The sequence below is a fragment of the Empidonax traillii genome, unplaced genomic scaffold, assembly GCF_003031625.1.
Source record: "Empidonax traillii isolate 1590-97213 ecotype Southwest subspecies unplaced genomic scaffold, ASM303162v1 scaffold10:size5872457, whole genome shotgun sequence".
Taxonomy (NCBI): domain Eukaryota; kingdom Metazoa; phylum Chordata; class Aves; order Passeriformes; family Tyrannidae; genus Empidonax; species Empidonax traillii.
In genome coordinates this window covers 4,916,247-4,939,786 of record NW_020955203.1, presented here as the reverse complement: position 1 = coordinate 4,939,786, position 23,540 = coordinate 4,916,247, and the positions used below count along the sequence as shown (strand labels likewise).

At 44.4% G+C, this 23,540-nt stretch overlaps 1 protein-coding gene across 1 annotated transcript in view; it reads right to left on the bottom strand.

Annotated features, from left to right (window-relative positions):
- Nucleotides 1–23,540, bottom strand: part of LOC114058432 (urea transporter 2-like) — a 315,094-nt gene that overhangs the window by 32,393 nt on the left and 259,161 nt on the right. The window contains exons 4-6 of the mRNA XM_027885792.1: nt 3,993–4,185; nt 1,760–1,949; nt 1,187–1,315 (exon numbers count right to left, since the gene is read on the bottom strand). Of these exons, the coding sequence (XP_027741593.1) occupies nt 1,187–1,315; nt 1,760–1,949; nt 3,993–4,158 (485 nt within the window). The 5' untranslated portion in view covers nt 4,159–4,185. The remainder of the gene's footprint in view (nt 1–1,186; nt 1,316–1,759; nt 1,950–3,992; nt 4,186–23,540) is intronic.

Here is a 23,540-nt window from a genome sequence, read left to right as displayed (position 1 = left end):
TTTTTTTTTTTTTTTTTTTTTTTTTTTTTTTTTTTTTTTTTTTTTTTTTTTTTTTTTTTTTTTTTTTTTTTTTTTTTTTTTTTTTTTTTTTTTTTTTTTTTTTTTTTTTTTTTTTTTTTTTTTTTTTTTTTTTTTTTTTTTTTTTTTTTTTTTTTTTTTTAACAAATTTGGTCCCCAAAGGACTTTACAGATTTATTGCTTCTAGCTGTAGGAAAAAAAAAAAAAATCAGTACTTCAGTGAAAATGGTGTCCTAATTTCTGTGCTGAAATACAAAGCTTCTACTACTTATACATGTTGTCAGGAAAAAAGGAAACAATTAAAGAAATGCTGACTTCTAAAGCTGAAATTCAAAATATCAGTTAAAACATCACTGAACTGTCTAATTTTAAAATCTTTCAGCTCTACCCTCGAGTCTTGTGAACTAAAAGAATGAAGAAAAGTTTGAACGAAAAGCCTCAAGGAATTCTGGCAGATAAGACAAGCTAAACATTCTTGCAGCATGCACTGGGCTTTGAGAGATTGTTATAAAATGACCTTTGCTGAGAGAGACTAAAGAAATAAAATATATATATATATATATATATATATATATATATATAAAATCTGATCTTAAAAGCAGTGAAATCCAATAATGACTTGCATCTTATTGCTTACAGTGATTAAAATGTGTCAAATTAATTCCAGTTAAGGCTGTTAAATAGATTCTGCGGTGCTGTTAGGGTCCATGTTTAAGAATGGCAAATTTAATCCTGGAAGGACATAGCCTGGCGTTTGGAGTTACTTGGAGGAATTAATTTTGCTCATGGCTGGTTGCACGCCTGAGAAGATATTGAATACTGAATTCAGCCCGAGGGAGAGCACAGGGTCGGTTCAGCACCTGGGTGTGGAGGAGCTGTTGTGGTGTTGGGCACGATGACCTCCACCCGGAATGTGTCCAGTTGCTGAGGGATATTTTTGGAGAACTGGGGTGGGGCTGCTTTATCAAGGTGCTATAATCAGTGTTGTCTGTGCCCTCAACTCCTACCACGTCCCTCAGGAGCTCTGTGCATGGATAAGCACATCATTCCCCTGCCACCATTGCAGGAGTTACTGGTGTAGAGGGGACTTCGGTGTGTTTAAGCTGTTTATGGCCAGAGAATGGTATATATATCCTTGAGAATCGTCCTGTGGAGCAGGGGTACTTACCAGGCCATGGATATAACTACCACCGGAGGGAGAAGCCACCAGTAGTAATCCCCTTTGCTGGAGTAGACGGCCATGAGCAATCCCACCAGCATCCCGTTGTAGCCGTGCAGCCCAGCTGAGATGGCTGATCTGTGATGGAAATAAATGTCTGCAGGGTAGCAAGGCATGCTGGAGACGCAGCTTTTATAAGTGCTCTGCTCCCAGTGAAGGGAGGGATAAAAAAGCAGTGAGTTTGCTGATGTACTGTCTCTCACTGGTGCGTGGAAGGGGGGAGTTTGGGGATTTTTGGATGATGGTGGTCTAGGGGGCTCCTTAATCACCTGTAGGAGCTGCATGGTTGTGACAGTCACTATCAGAGAGAGTTAATCATCTGTTTTCATGGAGACAGACAGTTGTGGGGACAGGCCAGAGCTTCCTGGGCCACGGCTCTGTCCTCACCCAACTGCTTCCAAACCCTCTGTAAGGAGAGCCAGTCTGCTGCCCATAACGAGGGGTTATGAGCCACCAGTGGGCTCCAGACATTAAAACAAACCAGTTTTTAGGAAGTGCACGAGGGCATGAGGTGCCGCCTACCTGTCCTGACTGAGAGCCAGCGCGGTCAGCGTGGACACGGCGGTTCCGGTGCAGCCCGTGAGCATCCACCAGGGACTCTGGATGAAAAGCCCCGCCAAAATGATCAGCCCGCTGAGGGGGTTGTTGACAAACATCACCTGAGAGGTCCCTCGCAAGATCCAGTCCACCAGCTGGACCATTAAGGGCTTGTCTGGAGGAGATCAAAGGAGAATGCTGTCGATAAGGCATCATCTGAGCAAAGCACCCTCATCCCTGCAGCTGCTTTCTGGTCCACAGAACAGAGGTGATGTATTAGTGGGAGAAACTGTAAAGCCACTCTCTGATTCATTGCTGTCTCAGTGTATTTTTGCATCTGGCACTTGAAAACTGATAGGGACGGACTGGGCACTGCTATAAAGTTCATGGAGGGATTGATAAAAAAGTGATTTATTTATGGTGGTCAAAGAATAGTCAAACAATTACTTGCATGGTAGATCACATTAGATTCTGCTATAAATTTAATGGGGAAACAGACCCTTTTTGGTGTATGATTCAGATGCAGAGAGGGACTCTGAAACTGGTTTCTATGTAGACAGGGAAATATGAAAAGGAAAAAATTTTGCTGTTTTAGGGAGAAAATCGGCAACTGAGAACATGGAGGTACACTGTATATAGGAGATCAAAGGGGTCAAAGGTGCCTAAAAAGTATTTTGAGAGCTAAAAAAACTAAATTAAGAAAATAGATATTTTGTCTTGGACTGTATTCAGGGCAAAGAGGCATTTTCAAGGGACAAAGAGTTATTGCTGTTTGGGGAAGGCTATTTAACCTGGACAGAGCAAACAGGTACCAAGCTCAGGTGCCTCAGGTGAGTGCAAGGGGAAGGTGGGATGAGGGCAGCCTGTTGGAGGGCATCTACGTACAGCGATCTCCTTGGGCAGAGGGGGGACTTGTAGCATCCAATAAATGTTGCTGTTGGTTCTTGGCTTGAATTTTTTCTTTCTTCCTCTCTTCTGGGAGAACTGTAACCATTTCTGAACTGCTATGTGTTATTAAACACACGGCAGGAGAATAGGTGTAAGGAGAGTAGGCGAGAAAGAGGAGCCTGCACGTACAAAATGCTCAGGCAGTGTGTGTACGCAGCTCTCACCTTCCTAAAGATTTGAAATTAATTCTGTTAGCTTAGGTTGTTAACTAGATGCAGCATAAAGTGTCAGGCTACTTTTTGAATATGGGCAATGACTTATCCCTAAAAAAACTCTTTCCAGGCAGGGTGAAGGAGGAGGAATGAGGAGGAGTAAGAATGAGTTCCTTAGATAAAAATGACCAGCCTTGTCTGAATTAATTTTAACTCATATTTGGTATTGAGATGTGAAACACATATCAGCAGTGTGCTCAGATTCAGATGCAAGTGTTAACTGTAAAAATTCAAATATAACCAGAGGACAGTGGCCAAAGGTTTTCAAAACATTGAATATGGACTGCTGGAGCAAAGACAAACAAGAGGAAATGTTCCCCTGTGTCTGGGGATCACACTGCAGCCTGATAAGTCTGTCTGGATCATTTCATCCCAGCTTCTCCACCAGTGACAGCTCCTGCACAGCCTGTCTGTGCACTTATTTATCTCCCACTGCTGCAGTGGTTCTGCTAACAAACCTAGCCCTGACAGGGGGACCCACAGCCTTACACAGACTCCCAAAAAACCCACATTCCTTGTAATTCTGGGTAACAGGGACCATCTGCTCATGCAGTGTTCCTGTCTGGACAGCAAACCTTTGAGATCAGTCTCAGTCTGAATTTTATAGCATCATAACACCCACAGTGCCTATTGCTGCCCCACAGCTGGAGCCTTTGCCCCCACGATTCCCATATTCAGCCCACATGTGGATGAGGAGCAGTGGCTGATCCAAAGCAGTTATGAATGAGACTCGATCCCCGGCCCTGACGTGTGATTCTGGGCACTGCTATAAGGAACGTGATGCTAATGACACATAGCTGATTTAAGTGTAAAAGATGTCTTTGGCCTGTGCTGAGTTTTGCGTGCAGCCATGGTGGTGGAAAGAGGATGCAGTGGGATTTCCTTCCTGAGAATGAGATAATTAAAAAGGCAGAAGTTTGCAACGAGCTTGGACCATGCTGCTTCTGCTCTGCCTCAGGGAGTGAAACAGACTCTCATGTCATACCCCAGCACTGAAAGTGATGTTGGCAATAGAGACGTCCCCAGCCAGAGAGCCCCAAACACATCCCTGTGCTTACTTTTCATCCACTCTCCGTATTCTTTCATTTCTCCTGTGAGATACCCAAAACCCTGGTGGATCCAGTTTCCGCTTCTCCACAGCAGGTCCTGGGCTCTTGGCACCTGCCTCTTGTACATCTGCCTCTCACTGGAATGTTCAGTCACCACGATCTCGCCGAGTTCCATCTCTTTTTGGGTGAAGGTGAAGGACAACTGTAAATCACAGAGATGGTGCATTAGAAAAACTCTTTGGATTGGGCCCTGACAGCCTTCAAGAACCCCGTGGTGACGTCTTTTTTCCAAAGATGGGATGTTCTTGGAGGAGGGATCTGCCTGACCCACTGCTGAGAGTGGTGTGTGCTGCTGCTGCCCAGGGCAGTGGTGTCTCCTCCTGGGGACGAGGGCCAGGCAGTGACCCGCTGCTGTCATGGAGCTGTGGCACAGAGCTTCAGGGGAGAAGAGGGATGTGGCCCCTGTGCCCTGCAGCATCCCACCATCACTCCTGCTCCTTTTGCAAGCTTCTGGTTTGACAGGGCATGTGACATTTGCCAAGTAACTGAGTGGTACCTGTATGCTCACCATGCTTGGCTGAGTATAGCTCTCTGACAGCTGCTGAGGAGGAAGACTGCTGATGTTTGGCCAGCAGAGAGCTGGAGGGAAGCAATGCAAATTGCCAGCACAGTAGCAGAGAACAGGGGACAAGAAAATACCAGAGGAGAGGTTGAAGTGTGTATCCCTTTTGATGTTTTGAGCTGGTGCCTTCATATATCACCTCTCATTCCACATCTGCCTTTGATGGATTATCAAGAACAACCCGCGGTAGCATCAAAGTGTTGCACAGAAATCAGCATACACATCTGGCTTTCGACAAAGATAAGCACTCTGGCTCAGGGCTGTGTGTATTTTAGTTAGCAGGTTCATATTCATCAGGAGTAGGGCTTTATTAACCTCACCATTACAGCTGGAGGGCTTCGTTCATTAAAAAGTCCATTACAATAAAAACTCTAAAGAGAAAATACTCTGCACTTCAGAACCTTAACAATTCTATCATTCTATGCCATGGTGCCTGTTTTGTTTGTTCATAAAATAGTGCTACACCGCAGGTCACACCTGCAGAACTGCCTCCCTGCTGCCTGAGGGAGTCTGGCATCACCTGTGGGTTTTGCTCTAGTGGTTTTGGAAAAGCGTGACTGGGTTTCTTCTAGGTGTTTCCCCAAAGCAGACTGCACTGTGAAGGGCTTGCCCCCAGTGCCGTGGAATATGGGTACCATCTCCTGGTGGGAGGCTGTTTTCGGGTAGCTCAGACAAGGCAGGCTGTCCGCTGCGGCGGCAGCAGGACGGGCTGGGAAGGGATGCTCGGCTGCAGGGAAGGCTGTTCTGCGGGGGCGAACACCGACAGGCGAATAGTAAAAAAGGATCTGCGGCTCTGAATGGCCTCCCGAGAAGGTCCTCGGGCATCAAAAGCTGTTTTCCCTTCATCCCTGGCAGCGCCTTGCGCGGCGCCTGTTCCCCAGTGCTCTGGCTCTCTCTGCCGGCAGCTCGTCCCCACGGCAGCCAGAGCCTTCGGGATGACCTCAGCTCCATCCCCGGGAGGGGTATGCCGGCGAGAGGTGTTGCTCTGCAGAGCTGTGTAAACCAAGCCTAAGCATCACTCAGTTTGCGCGATCCCGACGGAGGAGAATCGTAGGAGGTTTTGAGTGGTCTAAAGCAAGGAATGCGGTTGCGCAAGGAACCTCCAAACCCTGAATCAGAGAGAATGGTTTGGGTTGAAGGGACCTGAAAGGACATCACATTTCAACCCCTCTGCCATGGGCAGGGACACCTTCCACTACCCGAGGTTACTCCAAGCCCCATCCAACTCGGCCTTCAACACTTCCAGGAATGGGGCAGCCACAACATCTCTGGGCAACCTGTGCCAGGGCCTCACCACCCTTACAGCCAAGAATTTCTTCCTTATATCAAACCTAAATCTCTGCTCTTTTAGTTTAAAATCAGTTCTCCTTGTCCTGTCACTTCAGGCCCTTGCTCAAAGTCCCTCCCCAGCTCTCTTGGGCTCTAATATCTCTCCAGAGTCTTCTCCAACCCCAACTCTCCAATCCCTTGTTTCAGTTTAAGGCAGCCTTGGTGACTGTCAGTTTGTCTAATTCCTTTTGACTGGACAGGAGGACACTGGTGTAGGTAACACCGAGCAGGAGTTACCCTTCTCCTCTCCTGTGTCTTCCAGGCTGAGGGAATATGCAATGCTCAGATACTGGGAATATGCATCCCTCTGAGATAGGAAGATACAAGGTCTGAAGTCAACAGCACAAGCAGAGTAGAGACTCCAGAGCAATGCCAGGCTGTCACTGAGGCTGCTTTCCCTCCAGAACTTAACAGCCATATTTAGCAATTGTGTCTGGTATCAGAGATGGTTCTTTGGTCAACACTGAAGCAGTCTTCCCAGGGCAGTGGTGGAATTACCATCCCTAGAAGTGATCAGAGGGCTTGTGGATGTTGCACTTGGGGACAAGGGTTAGTGGTGGGATGGCAGCGCTGCATTAATGGTTGAACTTGGTGATCCTAGTGGGCTTTTCCAGCCTTAACAAGTCCATGATTCTATTCCATCGTGCCTATTTTGTTTGTTTGCTCATGTCTGTCCAGAAGTCTTTGCGAAAGAGTTCCAAGGGTTGAGGTGGGCTCAAATAGCTGCAGTGGGTCCATGTAAAAGAGACTGGAACGTCTCTTATGTCCTGGAATTCTCAAGGATCCATTAATAAAGAAAGGCCAGTGGTCCTTTGCTGTAAGCACTAATCACCTCGAGCAGTGCAGTACAGCTTTAGCCAGGAGGGAGGATAAAGACTGAGTATTCATCATAGCACCTGAAAAACTTATGGTTGTTTGAAACCTCACCTGGAAAAACTACTTGTGGGTTTTACAAACAGAAGCATGACTGCAGAGCTGCTAAACCCTGTATTTATAAGACTGCACAGCTCAATTCCCTCTGAAACTGAGAAGTGTGACCTGTGAATTTTTAAAACTCTTGTCTTTGCTCACATCATTTAACTATTAGGGGTTAAGGGCAAAGTTGTTGGTTAGACCCCTCTGCAGTCAATTGCTCTCTGTAGAGAAAAACTACATCCCCAGAGAGTGATTCATATCCCATTGTTCTTACATACCTATCTGAGATTTGAACTAAAGGGTGTCTGCCTCTCCTTTTCCACTGGCTGCAGAGGGAGCCTGGTGGCTGAGCTTTTAGAGTGTTGTTTTCAGGTAAGAAAAACTCCAGCTTAAGAGATTTTGCCAAGGTCAACCTTGAAGTTTCTGGAATTGGGATGTGTAGTCCCAGGCTAGCGCATTTGAATAACTGAGCCATCTGTAACAGGTCTGTATTCCACATCAAGCGGGGGCATCAGAGTTCTGGGGCTAAGAAAAAAATTAGTGCCTCTTTATGATTCCTGTTTGCTTTCTTCTTATGAATTGGAAGGAACTAAATCTCTGCTTGAAGGGAGCACACGTACCCTCCAGAGCTGGGAAGGCAGCGTGGGACACGACGGGAGGAGATGGCTGAAGAACTACCAAATTTTGGGTGAAAGAAGTAGTGCAAAAAAAAAAAAAAGAGATTTGGGGTTGCTGAAAACCTCTACACAGCTGAGTCATGGGGCTTTACATCGGGTAAGCCCGAGGGGCTGCAACAGCTGGGTGAGATCCTGGAGGGCTGTGATGAGCACGGTGATCCCTGCAGGAACATCGCCCTGGAAAAACACCGTTTCTTTGCAGCAAACCCCTGTCAGCCTGTGGATAGGCTGGTGCTCAGTGGTACAGGCTCCGTGAATAATAGAGAAATCATTTGGACAATTATCTAATTAGGGCTAATGAGAGCCTGAATCACTTACGGCACACCTAGGGCTGATGAGGAATTCCCTGAGAAAAACGGCCTTTTTGTCAGCAAACAGTGATTCATCAGCGTGGTAATGAGCAGTCCTGCTCGTTAAGGACATTTATCAGACTGCAGGGTGATGGTGGGTGATTAGGAGTCACCTCCAGACCTACCTGTGCCTGCTCATCCCCAAACAGACCCCTGCTGTAGCCTGCTTTTGAGGCACAGGGTGCTGACAGCACAGAGATATGTATTTTTCAAGCCTCCCAGAGCAAGCTCTGTGTTTCTCTTTGTGCTGTTGGAGAAAATGTTCCCAGCGTAGCACCATCACACAGCCTGCAGTGATCTGGTTGTCTCATGAAAAGAAAAAACACCTTTTTTTCTTTTTTTTTTTTTTTTTTTTTTTTTTTTTTTTTTTTGGATCAGAATAGTGAAATGGTGCATGACTAGGGTGGTGGGTGATGAGCAATAACGCTTGAGCCAACTTTTTTAAAGGGCTGCTGTTTGTGTTGGGAACTTAGCCTTGTGCTAAGGTACCTGAAGCCAAGCCTGGGTAATTTATCTTTCCACCTCTGTGCTGAAAGCAGAGTGATCAGAAACGCTTTGGCTTCGAGGGATGTGGCCACACAAGGGCCTTGAAAAGAAGCAGTTTGCAAAAGCACATTTCTCTCCTAAGAAACCATAAAGGAACAGAAAAGTAAAACCATGTACAGATAAAGGGAAAAGCTTTGGGATGGTGACAGAATGCTTGGCTGAGTCATAATGAGTTTACCAAGTGAGGCTCTACCAGGGATCAACGAGTGATGTTGAAAGCAAATGAATTAAAGCAGGGCATTTCGGAACAGCTGCCGAGGGTGAATGCAGCACAGTTTCTGGGAGCAGGTATGAAATCCTTAGCCCTTAGACCTTTAAAGTTAAAAAAAAAAACAGCCCAAACAGAACCAACAAACCAAACAAACAAAGAAACAAACCTACCCAAAAAGAAAAAACATGCCCAAGTGATCTAATTTCCTATCACAGGCATTAAATGAAGCCACGTTCCAGAGCAGCTCTGTCATTTCTATACAAGTACAACTACCACAAGACAGCAATCAGGATAGTTTAACTTAGGGGGCTAAATATGACTCTTACATCCTTATTTAGATAATTGGCTTTTACATTGTGGTCTTGGAGTCTTTCTGTGTCTTCCTTTCCCAGTCTCTGGACTGTGTAATGCAATACTTTTCTTTGCTCCGAGGCAAAACTTTACTGCTTCTCCTTTCCCCTCTGTTGCAGTAGTATGTCCCAGTCTACCAGTGAAGGCACAGAGTTTATCTGATGGATGCACTGGTGTCTGGGGTAGAAGCTGTGCTGACACTATTTGTGTGTGACACCTGTGTGTGTAACTGTGAAGAAGGGGGGTTTGACTTCCTTGCCACTCCTGAATGGTGTTTGCAGAGAAGGATTTTTAGAATTGTAAAGTTGATTTGGGTTGAAAGGGACATTAAAGATCATCCTGTTCCACTCTCATGCTATTGGCAGGGACACCTTCCGCTATCCCAGGTTACTCCAAGCAACATCCAACCTGGCCTTGGACACTTCCAGGGATGGGGCATCCACAGGGTCCCTGGGCAACCTGTGCCAGTGCTTCACTACCCTCAGAGGGAAGCATTTCTTCCTAATATATTACCTGAATCCAGATCTATTCCTCTTGACTCCCTATAACCATTTTAAAGGCTTACAGTTACATAGGGTTGACACAAACTGATCGATATAATCTCCAGGCAGATCACCCAGCCGTGTCGGACATCAGCATTGGATGGGATGGATTTCCCTCCGGAAGGATCTATCTCATCCCTTTAGTGTCACAGAGAGACTAAGGTGGGGCTTATGAGGGTAACTGTGGATATCTGCAGTGTGAATGTCTGTGTCTGAGCATCTTGATTTGGCTTCCAGTGAAGAGCTGGACAATATATGGATCTAGAGCATGATTCATCCCCTCCCGTTCCTACACAGATGAATCATGTCTCAAATTCTGTTACATTTTCTGTTTATAATGGGAAAGACAGACAGCTTTTAGATGCACACATCTGCACCACGTGTACATGGGAAGAGGGGTGATGAATCTCAGCGAAGTGACTATCCCAAGGTTATTTGGGAAGCCTGCAGCTGACTTGAGTATCAAACAAGGACACGTTCATGTTTGAAGCAAGTGCCTAATACATGAAGAATTTTCAAAATGCTGGTGTTTTTTTCAAATAATAAAAGTAGTCAGATCAGGTAGATATTTTAAGACACAAAAATCCTGTTTTCCTGCATATGGTTTCAGTTATAAAACCAGAGGGGAAAACAAATAGAGAAAATATGAAATATAAAAACCGTTGCTTCTAAACAGAATGTTTCTCAAAGGTTTCCATGAGGTGTTGGCTGCTCGGCAAAGCAGACTGTAAAACAATTTTACAAGCCACATTTATTCTAAGAGCTCCACTTATTGAAGTACAATTCAAACTCTTGTTCTGCCAGCCAAGTTCCATAAATTAAACACTTGTCCAATAACACATACCTCTCTACTTGGATTCTCTGTTTCTTTTTGGCTTTTTGTGTATGTCGTCTCTCTCACTCTTTTTTTTTTGATTTTTTTTTTATCCTTTGCAAATGGAAACAAAAAGGATTTGCTTGTTTTAGGAGTGGATTTAAGAAGCAGAGCAGTAAAAGTAAAAATAAGATGAGGAAAAAGAAAACAGGTCAACTGACTAAAATGAAACTTTTGTTCCATCGTTTTGCATCTTGGTGACACTGATTTAAAGCTTGGGCTAAATCCACGTGTGAACAAGGATTTAGCCCTGTGTGAACTCAAATTTCTAACTAAAGTAGTGCCTCTGGGTATTTAAAGAAACCAGCCAGGTAAGGGAGGTCACATGTGCCTCCTGCCTTCAAAGAGAACCCAATCTCCCTCCCTTCTCTAGAGTATTATGGCCTTAGAGATGTGACCATCACCAGGACCAGCCTTTTCTTACCAGAGCAGAGACAGGGAAGGTGTGAGACATTTTCAGATGGCCATCCTGCCTGACCCAGAGCAGGTATGGGTCCACAGACATGTCAAGGAACAAGTCTTGCCACTAGAGCTCCTGGGTTCACTGTGCCTTCTCTTTCCCACCTTCTTTCCTGTTTCTCTCTGCCCTCATTCCTATCTACATGCAGCTCTCGCTGCTCTTTCAGTTTGGTCTAGAGCCTCATGTCCAGGCTATGTCTAAATCTTGAAGATTTTTTTCATAGGATGGTAAAGGTTGGAAAAGACCTCCAGGATCATGAGGTTCAAACTCTGACCTATCCCCACTTTGTCACCCAGCCCAGAGCACTGAGTGCCATGTCCAGTCATTCCTTGGACACCTCCAGGGATGGGGACTCCACCACCTCCTGGGGCAGCCCTTTCCAATGCCTGACAGCCCCTTTAGTGAAGAATTGCTTTGGCTTCTTGTCCTGTTCCTTGTTCCCTGGCAGCAGAGCCCGACACCACCCCCTCCTCCCCTGGCTTGCCCCTCCTGTCAGGGAGCTGCAGAGCCAGAAGGTCCCCCCTGAGCCTCCTTTTCTCCAGGCTGAGCCCCCCCCAGCTCCCTCAGCCGCTCCTGCTGCTCCAGCCCCTTCCCAGCTCCGTTCCCTTCCCTGCACACGCTCCAGCCCCTCAGGGTCTCTCCTGTCTGAGGGCCCAGAACTGCCCCAGCGCTGGAGGAGCCTCAGCAGGGCCAGCATATCGCTTTGATGTGACCCTGTATCTTTCCCCTTCACATTGACCATGAGCTACATGTCTTCATTTTCCAAACCAGTCACTGCTCTGTCATATGAGGAGGGAAAAATTAACTTCTACATCCCATAACACTGCCTCTGCTTGCCAGAAATCTTCTAAAGATCCTCTCCTGTGGAACAAAGCTTAGACGTCCTAACACAAGCTCCAAGGAAATTAATGCCTTCTTTAATCCAGAGAGTGGAGAGATAGGAATAATACAGTAAGAAAGTGGACAATATCTCTGCTTTCTTATTAATTCACAGTGGAAACTTGGGTAAGTCAGCTACTGAATGCATCTCATCAATTCAGAGGTGACCTCTTAAATGAGAATAAATCCTTTTAACTCACTATAGAGATTCAGGGTCTTACTCTGTAAGGCCTGAGTGTGACAGACATGGGCAGTCAAATGTGAATCAGTTTGGAGCTGCCAGTGAAATTACTGTTCTTTGTTGAAAGCTGCCTTCTGCTGGGTTGAGATACCGTAACTGATGGGTGTGAAAGAGAGGACAGGGAAGGAAACGTGCCTTTAGGACATTTTAGTGTGGGAGAAGGTAGATTTAATTTGGCTTCTGCTAAAGGTGGTTTTAGGCAGTTCATGTTGCAGTAAGGTCAGAGCAGCTCTTGTGGTCATTCTCAAAGGCTGGAGACTGACCAAAAGGCAGTAGGGACATTAATTCCCTCTGAGAGGTGCTGTGTGAGGGTGATGATTCCTTCTCAAACTGCCCACATGATCTGCAAGCGCTCAAAGAGGGCTTTAAATCAGAAAACTTTGTTGTTTTTCTGTGTGGCTGCTTGGGTGTGTGGATGCCATGTGGCGTTCTCACTCCCTGGAGCATCAGGGGCAAGGCATCCCTGTCTCCATCATGGTCTGTAGGGCTGGGTGGCTGGTGATTTGCAACACTTGTGCTCCAAGTGCAAAAAACTAATGTCAACATACACCGAGGAACCTTGTCCACACTATGCAAAATTATTTGGCTGCTAAACCCCTAAACTCTTCATCTGGGACTGGATATGCTGAACAAGCCACGGGGAGTTGACAAAAAGACTTCATTTTTGTGTGAAAAACACTGCTGGTTTTTCTAGCCTAGCTTTAGCAAAGCTTTCCCTGTAAAGATTTTAACTGCAGGAGCAATCACATGGTGTCTGCTGTTCCTGGGCTGACCCAGCTGAATACTGGACTGTCTTTAACAATGCATGGTAAACCACAGACTGTAAAATGCTGGGTGCTGTTCACAATGAATAAAAATGTCAGAGCTTGGCCAGTATTTGGTTAAATCTTGAAACAAAACATGCAGCATTTTAATATGGTAACCGTAAAGGCATTTCTCCATATAGTTCACATCGCTTGCTCTTTAATAGAAAGTTAATGGGGATTTTCTTTTTTAGATAGCAACAATTTATCATGTGTTTCCCCGGTAACTACAACACCGTGAACCTGCCTTGAAAACTCCGCTGGGATTCCTGCGATGTTTGTGAGCAATAATGAATGGTAAGTGAAAGGCAAACCCACTGAATCACTTTATTTTAAATTCTGGCAGAGACATAATTTCCCACAGTTCATAAACATTTACAAAAAAAAGGGGTTTACACGCAGAAGAACAGTTGTTTTTATCGCTCAGATCAAAGAATACGTTTATCTGCATGTATGGGTGCGTTTTCAGCCAGCTTTTGAGAAACTCAGGTGACAATCTTTAAGAAGCTTCACAGACTTAATGTGGGAACCTTTGAAGTCTGCAGCTTTTGCTCACCTGAAAACAGAGGCATTGCTTCTGCTCCCTGCTCTGCACGAGTCTGAAGTTTGCACTTCAAAGATTAGAGACGACAGGACAAATTTCCCGAGCTGGTTAACAGTGTTGGGAATTACCGACTGGAGTAAAACGGAGGGGTGGGGTGTGCTGCAGAGTGCTCCTGGCCAGCCACGACAGGGCTCTGAGCAACCTGCTCTAGTGAAAGCTGTCCCCTTGTTCAGGGGAGCTGGAACTAAGAAACCTTTAAGGTCCCCTCCAACTCAAACCGTTCTAGGATTGCATGATTTGGGGGTTTGTGTCCACCCCTAGTTCAGCTGTTCACATGGCAGGTGGCTGGCATTTGTGCGCTGGAGAAACGGCCTTATGAATTTTGGAAATACAGTGGAGGAATTCCTCTAGTGTTAATGGTCTTTTCATCAGACTTAAGGTGGAAGAGATGGAGGAGGGCTGCAGATAACAACTCTGTGGCTGCTGGGAATCCTGGCAGCCCCTGGCACTGCTCCACACCCTCTGCTTCCCTTTCTTGCAGCAGCTCTAGCCCATCTAGTGATGGAGTCTGGCTGTCATCTCAGGTTTTATTCCTCTCTAGTTAATAGAATATCTCTTATAAAAGCAAGAGAAGGGTCATATCCATCAATCTCGTTGGAGCTGCTCAGGATTCGTGTTGTTGTACATGAAAAATGTTTCTGGTGCTGCTTGCAAGTGGGGACTTATTTACTGTAAGATGGAGCAAGGCTTTTCTTGCTCTTCCTTTTGTAGGTGTGTGCAGAGCAACCCCATTCCTTTAAAAATGTCTCTCAGGAGGAAAAGAACCCCATTACTATTTTTTTAAAAATTTTTGATATTTCAAAATGTTTAATTTGGCTTTAATCTTAAAAAAAAAAAAAAAAAAAGCAGCACCCTATATACACAATATCACACATTTAAGTGCGCCCTGTGTGCTGTGGGGGCAATGGGGACATTGCTGGATCATGCTGCGGCTGCCTTGAGATGCATCAAGTCTTGTCTGAGGTTCAGCAAGTGTTATCTCCTTGTTCCAAACATGCTCCCTGGTCGAGGACTTCAACTAAAACACCGTAAACTGCCTTTTGTTTTCTGGATACTGAGTTACAGGTTAAAAACAGTCTCAGGATTAAGATCTGTGAAATTCAGCATAGCACATCCCACTTTATTGATTTATTTTCTTTCATACAGAGGGCACTTTTTACCAGTTTCTCCAGGCTGTGGGAGTGGGGGTCAGTGGGTGTCTAGTCCATAGGCAATGTTGGGGGCAAGGTTAGTACCCCTTGTACAGGGGATAAATGGGACTGCAGTCTGTGCCACATATATTTTAGCTGAAACATCAGTGTTTGTGAGGAAAAGGAAGGGGGAGAAAAAAGAAAGAGCATTTTGCCAGACCTCCTTATGTGTGTCATTTGCAAGCGTGAGGAGTGAGAACAGCCCAGCCAGGGCTTGGAGAGGTATTCAGGTTGGGCTTCCAGAGAAAAATGTTTGGACATCCAGGATTAGGTCAATGTTGGATTCATCCAGAGGAAAGGAAAGGCAGGAGTGGGATATAGGGAGCAGACTAGAGCTAGGGTCTCTGAAACAGGGAGAAGCAGAGACAGTCACAGCCAATTTATGCAATGAACATTTAGTTCTTCAGGTGGAGGTGAAAATGTGGTATCAGTGTCTCTGTGTGAGGTACCCCCAGTTTCACCCTGTGTGTGTGAGTAACATACTGGGTTCTCTCTCCCAGCTGGGTGGGTGAACCAGTCAGGGGATCACTTTTAGGTTGAGGAGAGTGCATTGCCTGAGGCTGAGGGTTACTTGCAGGGGCAGAAGGGATTTGGAAAAATGCGGAGGCAAGTATCGGTGAGTTAAAAATTTAAAATTCAAACTTGTCTGTTTAAGAATTTTAGAATTAAAAAAACAAACAAACAAACAAACAAACAAACAGGATTTTAGAATGTGTTCAGGCCAGATACGTTCATGATTTGTGTAATTTTAGGGGTTTTAAAAAATGTTTTATTACTAATTTTTGTTTAGCAGTGTGAGCACATATGAAATAGTGTTCAGGTGGGGTAATGAATGTTAAATGAATTGCTGCAGAATGATGGTTAGGGCTGAGTTTTGTTGACCCTGTGGAGGAAAGCTGTGTTGCTCTCAGTTGATTTGGTAGCCTTGTTCTGAATTTTTCCTTAGTATGTGTTTCTGGCACAGGCTGGCCCAAGATCAGGGATAACATCCATGAAAATGGTGACTATAGAGCTACAGCTATTTTCAAATTTGCAAGTCCTGAGATGGAGAATATTGATATCCCTTTTTTCCCCTATACTTCAAGCTTAAGTCTCTTGATGTACTTTGTGCCTTTCTCATTCCATATATTATTGTTCAAGTTGTTTTTACAGCACTTGAAAGATGCATTGCAGACCCTTACAGCTGAACTTTGGCACGCTGGTGAAGGAAAATACGGAGTTTGCCTCAGCTTCTTTTACTCACAGTAAATTTCGACATGGAGGAGTATACCTTACCAATAGCCAAGGTTAGGTCTAGCGCTAGGTTCTGTTGTAATGCTCAAAATGCAACATTTTGTTTCAGTGAAGGCTTCCAGTTATGTGTGGGAAATATCTAACTAGTGTGAGCTTATTTAAATGCCATACTCTTAGGCTTGTGTTGCCCTCAGTGCTTCCTCCACGGCCTGTGTTGGGGCAATATAGAATTTATGAGACCAGAGGATGCTTGATGAGCCGTAGGATATGAATTTGCCAGTTGTACTGAGTCCAGGGCAAAGGTTGGGATTAGTCTGGAGGGTCGTGAAAAGTTGATTTGGAAAGCCAGAGGCCTGGCTGAAGTTTGCCAGCTGCAAAGAGGAGAGCCAGGGGCCGCTTCCACTTGCTTTGAATCCCTCAATCTGAACCCCATCTGCAGCCAAAGGTGGGGTTGGACTTGGGGTCAAGGACTCAGGGGTCCTTGTTATGGGCCAAAATACCTGCTCTGGGATTGCCTGTGTTTCTAGCAAGAGCTCAGATGTTATAATGGCAGTCAGTGAAAGAAACTCACTTTAAATAATGTTGCCCTTGACATTAGATATGTCATCTCTGTGCCATGGTTACGTTTTCCGTGGCTATGGTGTAAGCCAAGCCCCGTGGCTGATCCCCATGCATGAGTACATAGTGCTTTCTCGGCAGGATTATGGATGATAAAGCAGAAGCTACCTCAGAAGCTACTAGAGAGATTTTATTCAATGTTTCCGAGCACCTTAGCCAAAGAAAACTGCCGGAAAAAAACAAAGAATAATGTATCATTTAGTTTTGTGCTATAAGAGAGGAAAAGGTTAGATCTATTTCCCTTTCTGGATATAAAAGAATAATTTTAGAGAGAAAGATCCATTTATTGCTAAAAAAGCAGTTTCAGGTCACTCCACATGTAGCAGTAACAACTGTATTTAGCAGAGTACTTTGTCAGAAGAAAATAAAAAAAGATCAAATGAAGAAAGGGAAAATAAAAGAGTTACAGTCTGCATGTTTTAAAGCCTAGTTTAGCTAAATTCAGTGATAATTTTTCAAAGGAGAAAAGTACTACAATAAAACATTTATTGTGTTTTTGTGCTTGTTTTCACTCCTTTGAGAAAAATGAAACAGTTTTAAGACTCATCCAATACTATTTTTTTTCTTAGTTTTTCAGTTCAAGCACTAAAAGAAGACAAAAACCCCACCAAAACAGCTATTCACACAGTTCTCATTATAGATTTTACTAGAAAAATAAGTTGTAGCTTTCTGGATGGTCTGACCCAGTACCACTCAAGAAGGCATAATTTGGTTTAAATGAACATTGGCAAGGTCCTTAGTAAGTATGTGAATGATTAAGGAAAACCAGATATTTTGAACTTAAATGAGAGGAAAAAAACCAACAACCCAAGATCTGAGTGTGAAAAGCCCTAAAATACATGTGTGAGGACTAACTCATCTAAATGGCTTGGGCTCAGATGCATTTTGTGGAGAATTGTTGAGGCCTGAGGCACAAAAAAAGATGTTTGGGCAGCAGAAGCCAACTTGGAGGCTGTAAAGTGATTTGTTTCTATTTCCTTGTATCAATTTAAACAGTCAAATCAGCTTTACAGCTCCGAAATAAACACAGTTGGGAGTTTATGCGAGTTCAGGATGGCGTAACTGTGTGTTTTGGACACGGCAGGGAAAGGAGAAGAAACATTTGCAGCCAATTTGCCAACATGTTCCTCAACTGACAGATCAACATGTTGGTTGAGGTAATGGGAGAGATAAGTATTTTAAGCAGTAAAAGGAGCTGAGAATCTGGAAAAGGGTATTAGTTTTGTAGTTCAGCAGTCATTTGTAGCCAGACAGATGGAGTGGTGTGAGGGGACCTGGGGCGCTGCTGTTGCTGCCTTGTACCTTGATTCATGATGGAGCTTTCTGTTCCTGAGACATGAACGCAGGTCGTGGGTTGGTGCAAGGGACTTTTGACTCGCTGGAGAACGGACAAGCACAAGGCAGAGGGGCAGGTGACCTGGGGGTTGCCTTCAGCCTGCCAAAAGTGTTCATCCAACCTGGCAGCTGCCTCTCCCTTCCTCCTGCCCCAGGGCGCAATGAGCTGCAGCTGGATGAGCTGCTCCACCTCTGCTGGCAGCTGTCTCCTGGCTGCTCTTGCCCTGGGATGAGACCTGCTCAGAAAGTACTTCCTCTGTGTGGTTTCCCTGCCAAAGATGGAAGAATGCCTAGTTTCTTAACTGAGCTGAAAATGAGGGAGACGGAAGGATGATGTTATCAGGCCCGGACGAAGCTCTTGCTGTCCTGCAGAAATGTGAGTGCCTGATACTCTGGTCCCCACAGGGTTGGTTGGAGATCAGGATCTGTCCAAAGCTCCAGCATTTGTGACTCAAAGACATGTAGCCCCTGTTCAAGCCCCGTTCGAGTCAGAGGACACTCGGATTGCCCTGTGCTCCTCTCTGGATCAGGCACTGGAACGAGGCCACCTACTGAGTTGAAGTTTTTGGCTTTTCATCAGTTTTAAAACTAATTGATATGAATCATGATAATGATTAATTTATAGATCTTGCCTTTGGCTACCAACAAAGCTGCTTAGACAGTTGCAATCTTTATGTGACTGTTGATATCTCAGCTGTGTCACTGAACTCAAGGGCAGCAAAACCTTCAGGGATTTTTTAGTACAGAGCAATTTTCTCTGCTTCTGAAAGCCTCTTAATAATATTTTATGCAGCATACACTTTCTCTTATCTCTGGACTTTCTGAACATGGTTCTTCATTGCCTAAGGCCTCAGTCAGCTCTAGAAATAACCCTGTCCTAGCCTTGGAAAGGTGCGTGAAGTGCCTTGTTTCTTATTTAACAGGTGGGGAGCCCAAGAGTTGGACCATTTAAGGCTGACATGTTTGCTTGTGATTATGGAAATATCTGTAATCACACATCTTAACAGTCAGTGCTATTTTCTAATCTGTGTGTGTGCAGTCTGATGTCTTTTGAAGGCAGCAGGAGGCAGAAAGGCCTCACGACAGGGAAAATTAAGCCACGTATCTCTGAGTAGATGTAAGGACTAATGCCCCAATTTTAACCTACCCACTTCAATATCTCTATGATTCAGCCTTGCCTTCTGCAGTGAAGTGGGAATTGCACTGCTGGGAGCTTGGGACAGGACCTCAGGGAGTGAGGTGAGGGTTTACAGAGGTTTTCAGCCCTTTGCCTCTGTTCTGAAAAACCCTTCATAGAACCCTGCGAGCTGTCTCCTGCCTGACACCCCATGGATGGCACGGTGACCACTGGGCATCCCAACAGGGGCTCTGACACAGGATCACAGAATGGTTTGGGCTGGAAGGGACCTCAAAAACCATCCAGTCCTACGCCCCTTGCACGGACAGGGGCACCTTCCACTAGACCTGGTGGCTCCAAGCCCTGTCCAACCTGGCCTTGAACACTTCCAGGGCTGGGGTTGGGGTTGTGGTACGAGCCAGAACTCCTCTCCATCATTAGTGGCCGTTTGTCTGACAGCATTCCTTAACCATAAGCCCTGTCCCTCCTGCCAGACTGCTATTGTATATGGAGCTTATTTCTGTATCATGGCTAAAGCACCTGATAGATTTATAGAGGCCAGTACAGATAAGTATCCTACAGAAGCCCTGTTTTAGAAGTTTAAGCGTGTTTAAGTATCCAAGCAGTCTCATGTGAAAAATAGAGTTTTAGGGATTTCAGTTCTGCTATCGGTTAAATGGGTTTCAGGCCTTTATTATGCTATTGAAATACTTGAATCACCACTTGAACTAAATGAAAGCTTACTGTGTGTTCATATAATTGTTTTTCTTGCTACCTATTACTTGATTGGGGTTGAGTAAGGTTAGCAAAAGCATTAAATTAATTTTCCTGTAAAATTATGCATTATGAAGTAAGAGGTATAAAAGTTGCATTATACATGGCAAATGTCTTGAGGGTTTGGTTTATAGACTTGTTTATATTTTTACTTTAATGGTTATTACTTTCTTCGTGTCATTTCGTCTTTTGAATCTCCATACTCATTACATTTTTATTATCTCTTTTATAAAATAAATGGCAGCAAACCAGACAATTTTCCTCTTGAAATAAATAGATCCAAATATATCTCTCGATAAATTAAATGTTGTGGCTGCAAGAGGGACTTCTCCAAAGTCACTAAGCTGAAAGTGAAGCCAATTAATAGCTGACCTTTCATTTTTATGGACCATGCCGTGCAGTGCATCCATTTGACTTGGCAGATTTGAAATTATCCAAGCAATAGCTGAACTGCTTTGAAAAATATATCAGTAAAATTAGTGCTCATGGAAGGCAACAGATCAACAGCCTGAGAAATCAAAAAATCCTCGTGGGCTACATGCAGACCCCACTGAAGTAATTTTTAGGTCTTTCTCTTGACTTCAGCGGGTTCTGGGTGAGGGTCTTTGTCACCCTACACTTACAGCCTTTTCAGGAGCTAAGCAAACTTTAGCCAGTGATTGTCACTGTGGGTCTCAACTGATGTATATTCCCAAACATGTGAAACTTATAGGTGGAAAGTGCTGTCATGGGGCAAGAGAAATCTGTTTACAAAGCCCAGCAAGTTTAACAGGTGAGAAAAAAAAATGAGGGGAGAAAACAAAGTCATCAAGTGACCTGAGGGTCATAACCTTTGGGGAAGAAAACCCTGCCTTGGCTGCCAGTCACCCATGCCAGCATTAGGGAAATTTCATGCCTAGTGAAGCTGTGGATACCTATTATTGCCTCCATCACGAGATTCACTGGCTAGAAAAACAAATGGAGCGAGAAAAATGTGCTCATGGACAACTCTATGATTTGGGAGCTGTTGTACCATCATTAAAGCAGGGATTTATATTTTTTTTAATTGCCAGAAAAACTGCTGTCAATGTCTAGCTGAAGCGGGCTTGAGCAAATTAGAGTAGGAAAAGCCACGCCTTTTCCTCTAAACTCTAAACATCACCGCTATGCAGATGATTGATCTAAACATGAGGTTTCATGGGGATGCAGAGTCCACTCATCTTGGATACCTGCTACATTCAGAGAGGGCTGGACTGTGTTAAGAAAGGGACAGAGTACAAGCCCTGTAAGGGCTCAGCCCACAATGAACATGGGAAGGAGTCAGCTCTAAGGGACAGCCACTGGCTGTTCCTTGACCTCTCTCCAGTCCCTCCTAACCTGGATGATTCTCTTTGCTCTTGAAGACCTGTAGGTTTTGCCCAACTAAATATTGGTCTGAAATTTCTACTGCTTTGAAGCACTGGAAAAAAATAAGACAGATTCCTTCTTCACACACGAGGTGACTTTGGGCCATGTGACTTTACAGTTTCATGAATGCCACTGGTGACTGTGATTGTGGGTACATTAACTCCGTTATTTTTATTTATTTATAGAGTCTTTTAAATGCTTCAGGAGGTTTGAGATGTCTCACCAGGAACAGGTGACTTGACTTTTCTGGTGTGCTGAAGAGACATCTGAGTCTGAGTTCCCTGTGAAACGATGCCTGACAGGGAAGTGTGGTGGTCCTGCTTCTCTCTGTCCTGGTTTTGGTTCTAGAGGAGGCTCCATTTTGAGCATAGACCAAAAACAATCTCTTATACTTTGTAAATGGTGTAAATGAGTGAGTTCTGAACAGAAAGTATAATCATTGTAACCTCAGGACATGTTCAGCAAACACCACCTTACCTGACGTGCTCTCTTTAGGAACAGAAGCAATCTCTTTAGCTAATATGGCAAGAAACATCTGGGCCAGAAGTAGCCTGCCTGCAATAGTACAGAGTTCCGAACACATTAAATTACTCTTCTGAGGGATGGGAAAAGAGATGATGGTGTATTCTTATTGGGAATCTTTCAAAGAACCGAACAAAAAGTGTGTCGATTGCAGAATCGTATCATCACAGAATGGTTTGGGTTGGAAGCAACATTAAAGATCATCTCATTCCATCCCCCTGCCAAGGGCAGGGACACCTTCTTTTAGACCAGGTTGCTCCAAGATCCATCCAACATGGCCTTGAGCGCTTCCAGAGATTGGCCACAGAAAATAGGAGTTTTACTTGGATACCTGCAGTACAAGTGTGATTACTCTTCACAGTCTTGCTGGTGACGGGTCTAGAAAAAATGTCTTATGAAGAGTGGCTGAGGGAGCTGGAGGTTTTTAGTCTGGAGAAAAGCAGACTTAGGGGGGACCTCATTTCTCTCTACAACTACGTGACAGAGGCTTGTAGTGAAGTGCTGGTCAGTTTCTTTTGCCATGTCTCAAATGACAAGAGGAAATGGTGTTATGTTGTGCCAGGGAAGGTTCTGATTAGATATGAGAAAAATAGCAGGCACTGCAATAGGCTACCCAGGGAGGTGGTGAAGTCACTGTCTCCGAAGTGCTCAAGAGATATCTGGATTTTAGGGGTGATTATGGTGGTGCTGGGTTGATGGTGGGATTTGATGATCCTGAAGAAGTCTTCCAAACTCTATGATTCTGTGATACTGTGATAAAATTAAACACCACTTTTCAGTTATATGTGGCCTCTGTTCTCTGTAAAAAGACTATTTTTTGGGGTATGTATAGATTCTGTTTTTAATAGCCTTTATTCATATTATTTTGGTTCTGAAACATATCTCTATGGATTTTTCCATAGAGTCTAAAACTAAAAAGCTCACTATATATATACAACTAGTCCTGGATTATCAATTCCTCCTCCTGGTTGCCACCAGGCAACCCATTTCATAACCCCATAAGCAGATACATCTTTGTGCATCCGAGAACCATCCAGATTTCTCCCTGGGCGTTTCCATGGAAAAGCTGTTCAAGAGCTTTGTCAAATTTGATGTTAATCAGCTCCTTCCAATTTTCTCTTGTTTTATCAGTCTTCTCCAGGCTCTCCAGGAGAATGGGGAGGTGGTGGTAGAGAGACTGGTTGCCTTTTTAGAAATAAGTGTATTTGAACAAATTAGCATTTGCCCTTATAAGTTTTCTAAACAAGATTTTTAGGAAATAACTGTTGAACTGTGCCCATCCCTGCTACTTCACAGCAAAACCCCATGCATGTTAAGCAAGATACCGGTAATGATGTGGTCATTTTGAATTGTCTTATTGGAATTTTGCCTGGGGCAGAAGGGAAGGCTTCGGGATGTGGTGCCTTGTGTGCTGGACAATACAATTTCATTACATTCAAGCAACGAGCACAAGGTTTCTTTTTAACAGTCCTATTGCTGTTGGGGAGGGAGAAGAGCCGCTGTGATCCAAAACCCCCCTAAATGGGATTTGAAGTGACAAATAGCTGTGGTTATCAGAAGTGAGAATTTATGGAGCCATTGGCTATTGATGCCAATCCTAATGAGAAGTGTTCCACCAGGTATTTGCGTGGTGGTAGAAACTTCTGTGCTGACCATGGAGCTGGATGCACTGTAGTACACTGTATGAATGCAGAACCAAGACATCCTCTTTTCAGAGGTATTTAGAATTGTGGACTCAAAAGGAGAGTTTGATCCAAGTTCAGACCATACAGAAATGAGGAGAGAGCTTAGTTACAGAAGTATATAATGCCATTATTTTTCTGGGCTTTCTGTTTATTTTAAAAGGGTTTGTGTTGGAAGAGACACTGAAAGACCATCTAGTCCAATCCCCCTGCCATGGGCAGGGACACCTTCCACTTGTCCCAGGTTGCTCCAAACGCAGTCCAACCTGGCCTTGGACACTTGCAGGGATGGGGCA